Here is a 9,802-nt window from a genome sequence, read left to right as displayed (position 1 = left end):
AATTTCAAATTCATCCCTTCGCACTTTTCTGTCTTTTCGACCATTCAAATTCATTTGCAACGAGTAAAAATTCAAAATGGGGAGGGGTTTGGGAACAGTTGCTCAAGTCAATACTTGGCCATGGTGTTGTAATGCTTTGAATATTTGGCAAGTAACCAGAAACATTGTCATTCTATTCCTGTCCAATCTATTTAAAAATTTGATCTCTACACATTGTGAATATGACAGTTAGATTACTCATAAAGGGTTCTTTATGCCCTGGTTTAACTATATAAGACCTGTCTGGCGTCTGGTCGGGCTAGCCCTGGTGCTTTCCTACCTAATCTACCATTATAAAGATGAAACATAGGAAACAATTAACAAAGACATGCATATACAGAAATAAAAAGTCACAAGATAATCTTTAAGGAGATTAAAATATTTACACGTAGAAGAAAAACGTAAACAGGAAGAAAACAAGCATGAAAAGGAAAAGAAGAAAGACACAAGAGACCAAGCCGATCTAGACTTTATCTTTAAGAGTTCAAATTCCGTCGCACACGAGTGGAAATATTTTCTTATTAACAGTTTTTATCTCGCAAAAAGAGAAAGATCAGCGTTCTATTATGACATTTTCTTGAGTTAAATACAGTGCGACTGGTATTTATGAATTTTGAAAGACCATTTTACGTATTTGATTGGCAAGGGTTTAAAATTGACCTGGAAAACAATATTTTATTCCATCATTTCATCTTTATGCAACCTTTTTCTTTGCTGTTCCCGTATAGATCCAAACACATGCGTGAAGCCAAGTCTCAATACCAACGTAGTGATTTCTCCTGACCAGGCAAGCTATCCCCAGTGGATGCGTGTGGATGTGTCATGTTCCGATGGGAGTACTGTATCGGGGCCAACGTTTGGCCTCTGCTATGGTAATGATAGTTGGAATCCAGATATCACAACGTCAACATGCACTTCAGGTAAATTAACTCACCAAAATACTTCAATCGATCAAGATACTTTCGTCGATGACAACTACATGTACGATTACATTTGATGCAGTGCTATTTTGCTATCAGTTTTCGCAGATGTAACTTTCCCAGTAATTTTCTATTCCAACGTATTATTTATTAGGGGTTTTATTTGTAACAGGATTAAGATCAAGAATGATCGTGAGTAATATATATATATATATATATATATATATATATATATATATATATATAATGATATAATATAGAGAGAGGAGAGAAGGAGAGAAATAGAGATGTTTTATATGGAGAGAATAATGTGCTTTGTTGTAGGAAAAATTGTAATGGACATATTGTTTATGTAATAACGCTTGTTTTTTTAGTTTGCCAATGTTATCAGTACTGCTATCATCATCATCATTACAAAACAATCATTATCATATATCATATATCGTGATAATTATCATCATGCACATCTCTTTGATGAGTTCCATTGACCAGCTCCTACACGGAAATGCCCAATGCATGAGATAATCACATCAAAATGAAAAAAAAAACCCAGAATATTAATGTTTGTAATCATGATCCAAATGAAGTTTACAGTAGCCATTTGTACAAATGTGCTGATGATGGTGATGATGGTGACGATGATGATGATATAAGCGCGGTTGTTATACCGGCATAACACCATTGTCATCATATGACTGCTATATAATAAACTATCATCTGCATCATAATAAGAGCCAACTGAAACTCTGTTTGTCTCGTTCCAGTCTCATGTGTTCCACCTGATGTCGGTGATGGCGGTGTAATCACCACTCCCGATAAAACGTCCTACGATCCCGGGGACGCGGTCCAGTTCTCCTGCCCTCAAGGAGGAGTCTTAGGGTCTGCTACTGCAACCTGTGACGCTGATGGTACCTGGAACTACGAAGGGACCGAACTACCATCATGTCAAGGTAAGAAGCAATGCCCACAGATTAAACAGTCTTCCCAAAGTTATGATGTATCACCATGTTTCGAGAAATGAGGCCGCGTGAAGAGTGTATAGGGTATGAACGATTCTTAACACCCGACTTTCGTATAATTGCAATTTCAGTTATATCCGCAACAATGAATAAGTTATTCTAAGCAAATAAACTACAACAACAACAAAAAACAACGAAAACAGCACTGGTGTAGGATAAAGTTTTAAACATTGATCAGAAAATTTAGAAGTATTACATGTATCAAGAGAGAGTGATCGAGAGGGAGAAGAACAATTATATTTTCGCATACTGAATTGCTTTATTAGAAACATTCCGTAGTAACTTGGGCAAATGAAAGCATGTAAGAGTGCACATTGCCCCCAGGCCTGAAATCCAAACTGTTCATGTACAAGGTGTAGGACCTACAATGATGTACAGTAATGTGTAGGCCCGACTTGTAACAGGGCCGTTCACATAAGAGGGATTCTTGCTGCCTCTGTACCGCTGCTGCAAAACTGCTCCAGTGTGAATGACCTTTTATTTCATTTCCAGTCTGCATGCCTCACGTTGGAAGGCATAATGTGGCAGTATAAACACGACAGCCAGCTTTAAATGAAAAAAAAAAAAACAAAGCAAAATAAATCAATAAAACAATGAAATAAAACAAAACAAGACAAAGGTTTTACGATTGAAATTTATTTCAGAATGTTGGACATATTTACCGATTTTATTCAATCTTGATCTCATATTTCAAGACGAAAAGGTTCTTTTGATATTTTGTTACAAATAGGCCGTATTCTACACAAAGATGTGTGTTTCATTGGAGCGAAAATGACATTTTTTTATTCATCGTTGTAAATGCTGTACTTTGGACATAAAAGGGCAAACCGTGTGTCATAATAGGCCTACATTGTAGTTATAGTGCAACGTGTCATTAGAAATACTCTAAGCAGCTATTAGCGAAAAATTAACATTGGCTGTCTGTGAATAGTGAGTATGTGTTTGTGTGTGAGGAGGTGCGTGATGCCACTATGTGAAAGTCTTGAAAGTCTCTTCGAGCTGAACATGTGACCTTATAACTGTACCTTACAGCGGCTTGTGCAGCTCCAGATAATACAAACGGAACGGGAACGTACGGTACCGGGGAAACTCTCTCGTTCCAGTGTTCGCCTGGTTTCATCCTACAAGGCTCGGGTGACACTGTCACGACTTGTGACGACGGCGAATGGAATCCTGAGGTCGTATGTGTCTCTGCTGGTGAGTAGACAAAAACCTCTTGGGGCATAAGTATTCTGAACCACCAAATCACCTTCATTAAGGTCCTCTCGGCCTACACTTGACGTGATGCATATTATATGCATGAATATTTGATGGAACATATCAGAAATAGAGCTAGCACAGGGTGAATCCAAGAAAAAAAAAACACATAAAGACCCCGATTTTCTTGAATGTTGTGAAAAGAAAGATGTTAATTTTCCTACCGCTTTAGCAAACACACGATTAATGATAACGGGTAGGCAGAGCTACCAAGTCTCACGCATTCTGCGTGATACTCAAGCATTTAGGGGCCATCTCACGATCTCACGCATGACACCCATTTTTCTCACGCATCGGGCGAAGTCTGCAACTTGGACCTATAATAATAAGTAAAGCTCAAAAGATTAAAGTGATAGTTGCAATTGAAGGTATATTTCCCTTTTGTCTTTCAAAATAAGTAAAAAATAGTCACTTAAGTAAGCACCTGATCGCACCATTAAGAGCTAAAAATTGAAAAAGCTCCCTACCTTGGGAGGCCACCGGGGGGGGGGGGGCCTCCCACACCCTCGCTCGCGCGCACATTCGCATGCCGAGATGCCGAGTCATGAAAATCTCACTCATAAATTTTTTTTTGAACTTGGCATCCCTGGGTAGGCCTATCTTCAAATATTTGAAAAACCGGCACTAGAAATGACAGTAGATGATTATCAATATAGATATTCCATTACTGCCTTTCATAAATAGTGCATTGTAAGCTACCCCTTTATCGTTCTTTATTTTCATCAATAAGCTCTACAATTATTTTGAATGGGTTTCCACAATCCTTTACGTTTGTCTTTTTTTTTTTTCGTTGTTGAGTCTTATATTATGGATTCAAAGTCAAATATTCAGTTACCAATACTATTAGAGAAGTAGTTTACGAGATGAGGCCTTTGAGGTAGAATTGACTATTATCTTTTTCTAACTCTGATATTCTGTTTGAATTTGAGGATATTTACGAGCCTTTTATTGGTAGATACTGTCTATCAGGACATGCTAACACCGGTCAGTGACGGTTAAGTTCTAGAGCAGACCACAGCCGGCTGCCCGCAGTAGGTCAGTGTCGCCGTGTGCTCATGGGCTGCCTGGTATAGGCCTAAACCAAGGACGTGAACCCCCTAATTGGGGGGGGGGGGGGGAGGGGAGGGGGAGGAGAGTTCTATTATTTGTTTTCCCCCCAAAGCTTGACCACTTTCCATCCTTATGCACGCTACACACTGACCAGGGAGGTAGAAACACGGCGTTGATTTGCCCTACACTGCTTACACCACAAAATGTATCATAATGATCAAAGAGGCTTATAGTCAATCTAAAAACACGCTTTTCTGAGCCATGATCCCGTCATTTGTGTCATCCCCAGGCTGCCCAGAACCTGAAGTTCCAGATGGTGTCACTTACGACGGGGATCCAAAGGATGGATACTTCGAGCTGAACCAAAGAGTTGGCCTACTCTGTGATGCTAACCATACTACCATTGGCCCAGACTTCTCCTACTGCAATTCAACCAACCAATGGGAACCGGATCCAATGCTCTTGAGTTGTTATGGTAACAACTAAGTGAAAATAAACGTTTTGTAAAGTGCACATGTCGGTTTGATTCCATTTGCAGTTTTTGCCACACATTTGTACACCAGCATACATACGTGTATTGTGTGTGTTTTTTTTCTACTCATCCTGTTTGACCCCTTCACTCTACTAATGCTGTGGTTATTCTTTCACAAGCTCATAACCATCATCATTGTATTGTTCCTGATCTTGTTTGATGTTGCCCCCCCCCCCCACCTTTCCCCTTCGCAGGTTAACCACCGAATAGCCCAGGGATCAGTGCTAGCACTATCCATAACACCTTTCTTTCATATCTGCCCCCCCCCCCTTTCGTGCACACCTGATTGACTTGCTGGTCTTGAAGCTCAACCCTTTCCATTTGTTTTCATTGTTCTGTGTCTCTAGCACCTTCCAGCTAGTGCATGTTTTGTGGTCATATGTTTGTAGTCTATATCATTGTGTGTATGCTTGTAAACTTGCTACGTTTGTCATTTTGTCTCTGACGAAGATTCCGCTAGGAACTCGAGATCAGACCACTTTTGACTCAGTTTTACACCACTGGCTCACTTTTATTGGGTAAGTCATTTCATCAACTTTTTCCCTGCATGGATGTAAATAAGCAGTCGTGACCACCTATTTACACTTAGTATATTTAGGAGTTTACATAGTAACATGCGTACACACATACCTACATACATACATACATGCATACATACATACATGCACAAACGAACATTCTCACAAACGTAAACATTAAGGACTTCAAATAATCTTGATTACAATGTATTTCATGTAATCAAACGAGTAAATCAAACAACGAATAAAAAGAATCTTATAATGGTTTCACCAAAGTTGTACCACAAGTAAGAAAGATATGGACTGTTTTTTTTTTTTACAGTCTACCTAAAAAGGGGTATTATAGTTGTAGCAACCATGTACATAAGGAAACTGGATTTAGTGATTATGTCTTCCCCTTACAAGACCAGTCTTTTTTTAACTTGTACATAATAAGTTTTCAATGTACTTTTTGTGTATTCTACGATATTTTGCTATGGAAACGTGGAGAACAAACTTTTCCTACGCGTCAAATTATTGCAGATTTATTGCAAGGTCGCAGCAACGATACTTTGGCGATAGGACTTGTAGTCATGGTCATGATGGTAGTAACTACATATGATCTTTGCTTATTTCATCACTCTCCCAGTTTTAAATTGAAACGATAATGTCACAGACAACAATCGTCACAGTGCCTGGACTTGTACATGTCCCGTCTTTCGAAAGGGCCTAACGACACTGAACAACTTGTGTGTATGTGTATGTGTAGTTAACTGACCTGAAGTCATTGTTTCCAAGATTCCTAGCTTTACAAGCAACCACTTGCTTCCTTACTGAACACGTGAATTAATCAGACTCGTCCGTCTATTGAGAAACTCCCATTAAACTCCTCCCTTGTACATTTTGTGTAAGCTTAAGTTAACTATTTCATGTTGAGAAGAATCATTTCTTAAGACTTGTCATACTTTTGCTGAATATTGGGGGTAACGACGTACCAGGCGGGGTTACAGAGTTGCTATACATGACCATTGTTAAAGCCAATACAATGTACGGTCAGTTCTCCCTTCGTTTGTCGAGTAACATTTCACAAATAGTGAAAACAGTAAAACAACAATCTTACCAGGCGTTATGTAAGATTCATTGACAGATTGCCCACTGTTGCAGCTTCATAATGTTTTCAATACATTTGTATGTTTCTGTATTATGGAAGGCTGAAGATATCATCCTAAAGGAAATGAAGAACTGCTTTTTAACACATTTTACTGAGTGTAAGTTACCTTTCCCTTCTTTTCTTTTTTGTGTGGGGGATGGAGTGAACCCCTTATAAATTACAAATCCCATAATTAGCTACTACAGAAAAGTATAGGGTCCTAGCATTGGTAAAGCTCACAGCCCGAAACGCACGTTCATTTTCCTGTCGTTTTTTCATACTGTACTGTATGCCCATTCTTTGGCTGCTCGTACTAAAGAGTTACTGTAAACTAGCATTGCTGGTAAAAAAAAAAAAAGAGTTCATTTTCAACCTCTGAAAAAAATGGTGGTTCGCACATGACCATAAAGGTTTATGTATCGACTGAAGCAGTATACAGTGGCGGATTCAGGGGGAGCGCACCGGGCGCGCACCTCCCCCCTTATTTTTGGTTGAAACAAAAGAAATCAAAAGAAAAGATGGGGAAGGGGTACGTGTCCCCCCCCCCTAATTTTTTAAGGGCGCCCCCTCTTTACGGAATTCCTGGATCCGCCCCTAATTTTATGAGATTCCTTTTTGTGACCAATACAATTGACTTGAGATTTTCTCTGTGTCCATAAACCTCCAGACAAATGCCAGACCCCAGATTTCGATAACCTAGACGTAATCCACACCTCCAAAGAATCAGGCACGGTAGGGCAACCGGCCTACGACCACACGGATACCATCCTTTTCTCGTGCGAGGGCGGGCTGTTCGTCGACGGGCCGTGGCGGACCGTCTGCGACAACGGAACGTGGAGTGGCGCCATTGGTGGTGACCTTCCCGTCTGCAGAGGTTTGTATAGGCGCCATTTTGAACGCCACTCCTTTTTATTCAATTATCAAGTCAATCGCGGGCATTGTCCATCATGTAAATTCAAAACATAGGGAATAGTATATGAATACCAAGGTACGATAAAATCATGCATTGTCATACACATGTAACTATGTGTCTGCGTTGACTCTATGCACTAGGTGTTACAAAAAAGATTCCCCTTTTGATCCTTAAAAGTTCAAAAACCATATGTCAGATAATACTGACATTGATATGAGCAATAGCTGAAAAGTGAACAATTCTGTTGGAGCTAATTTAAAAATGAAAGTATAAATGGAATGAAGTGGGTGGGGGGGGGGTGGAGGTCACGAGAGTCATGTTTCGCTACTAGGGAAAACGGGAACAAAAAAAGAAAAGAAAACAAGTTTGCAAAGAAGTATATGGACTAGCCAATCACTCATGGACTATAATGATTTCATTTTGCTCCACCAGTTGTGATCTAGTAGCGTATCCATGATCAGGATATCTGTTACTCTTTACTTTTTGCCACACACGTTTAGATAATTGCACCGGACCAGACAATTCAGATGTTGCGGGCGAGCTCTTTCGCCACGGCGAGGTGCACACCTTCCAGTGCGACCCAACTCCCGGTATGGTCAGACTAGGTGGTCCCAGAGCGTTCTGCAATGACGGGGCATGGAAACCGAGAATTCGCTGTGCTCGTAAGTAATGTGAAATTCTCCGTGAAAATTCGTTCTTCGAACTATCCTCCGGAAGATTTCATTGTTTTCGGCCTTTTTCTGAACATCCACTCTGAGATTGTAAAGGCATACATATCTCTCTGTCTCGTTCTTTATTACTGAATGAATGAATGAATAAATGAATAAAATAGGGGAATTAGTTAATAGATATACATGTATACATTAATAAAAAGATTAATAGGTGAGTGAATAGACAAATGGATATTTAAACGAATTAGATAAAAACTGAATAGATAAAGGCAAAAACACTGACATGAAACTGATATGACATCCTTTAGTATCAATCTGACAAAACTTCCTTATATTCCATCTGATTTTGATCAAGTTTTCATTGTTGAGCTAAAAAAATGTTACTCCTCCTTTTCCGATTAACTTTCAACTGCACTGGAATTCTCTCTTAGCGACATTCCTAACAGTGTCTTGCAATTTTGAAACAGAACTAACATCCAATTTTATATGTCCTTTCTTTTATCTCCCGCAGTGAAAACCGAACTGTGAAGTACAGCACCTGGAACATGAGGAGCAGAGAGAAGGACAATGATGCCTCGTTAGATAAAGCATCAGTTCGCCATATTGTGTTTTTTGTACTTTGATATTATACTCAGAATACAGTGTTTAAACCACACGAGTGACATTTCATTCATGATTTACAATCACTAATTGCTGTTGGACGTTCAAACCTGCTGCAATCTACACTCCAATGAATGAGATGACATAAATTCAGCTCAACATGAAGCTGTCAAAGCTAGCTCATATACATAAGCGCACACACCAAGACGCACATACAAACCCTCACACACATTTACAAATCCCCATACACACATATAATCAAAGACATATTATAAACAATTCTAAACTTCTCTGGTCCATTCAATGCGATTGACCAATCACAAGTTTAGAAGATGGAGAAGTGTCGGTTATACAAAATGCCTCCTAACATTCATTCATTCATTCATTCATATATTTTATTTTAGCACGGCACAAGCTTCAGCCATGGCTGTTCTTCAGCACGTCCGAGCACAGATAAAAAACAAAACAAAACAAAATACGGTGATGTAACTTCACAAAACAATACATATGAACATACTAAATCATAGAAAAAAGGAAAAAGAAAAATAATTAACTAGAGTAAAATCACAAGATCATATGACATAAATATGAGTGAGTAAAATAACTCTCAAACCATATCGATATTACGATGTCCGATTACCAATCAGAAAAAAAAAACCACGTATTCTACTAGATTATTCTACAATGTTCTCTTTCAAGATTTTGATCTATTATAATTTCTTTTTAAAACCATCGAAAGTACACGTACATTGGGATTTCAGATCTGACGACAGATCATTCCACAATCTAGCCCCATAATAAGTGAGGCTTTTCATTACGTTTTATAAGCTAAGAGCTTCTTAAATTGTAAGAAGTGAGTCGAAAATGATTTTTTTCAAACCCTTTATCCAAGGATTCAGGGGTTCAGTTCAGTTCAGTTCAAATTTTATTTCATATTTCCATTTTCTCAATGATGAGATTACAAAATTATTGACAACAAAACAAGAACACAAAATATACACAGTCATGTCTTTTGATTGTAGAAGAAAAAGAAAAAAATATATACTTGACACAAATGTACATGGTCATATCGTGTGAAAATGTCACTGGTAAGTATAAAAAATATGATGGGGCCTACATAAAAGCTTTAAAGCTTGTAAAACTGTAGGTTCCCG

At 38.7% G+C, this 9,802-nt stretch overlaps 1 protein-coding gene across 1 annotated transcript; it reads left to right on the top strand.

Moving 5' to 3' along the window:
- The first annotated feature begins 1,145 nt into the window (after nt 1-1,145).
- LOC139732240 (beta-2-glycoprotein 1-like) lies at nt 1,146-8,601 on the top strand. Its single transcript, XM_071643116.1, has 7 exons — nt 1,146-1,155; nt 1,724-1,909; nt 3,011-3,175; nt 4,575-4,760; nt 7,132-7,338; nt 7,878-8,039; nt 8,560-8,601. Exons 1-7 carry the CDS (start codon nt 1,146-1,148, stop codon nt 8,574-8,576), a joined length of 933 nt encoding a protein of 310 aa, XP_071499217.1. The 3' UTR covers nt 8,577-8,601.
- Nucleotides 8,602-9,802: the final 1,201 nt, after the last annotated feature.

This window comes from Diadema antillarum, unplaced genomic scaffold, assembly GCF_040938485.1.
Source record: "Diadema antillarum isolate AM-2024a unplaced genomic scaffold, OU_Dant_1.0 seq00000407_RagTag, whole genome shotgun sequence".
NCBI lineage: Eukaryota > Metazoa > Echinodermata > Echinoidea > Diadematoida > Diadematidae > Diadema > Diadema antillarum.
The sequence above is the reverse complement of the archived record's forward strand: the minus strand, read 5'-3'. Positions and strand labels throughout refer to the sequence as shown.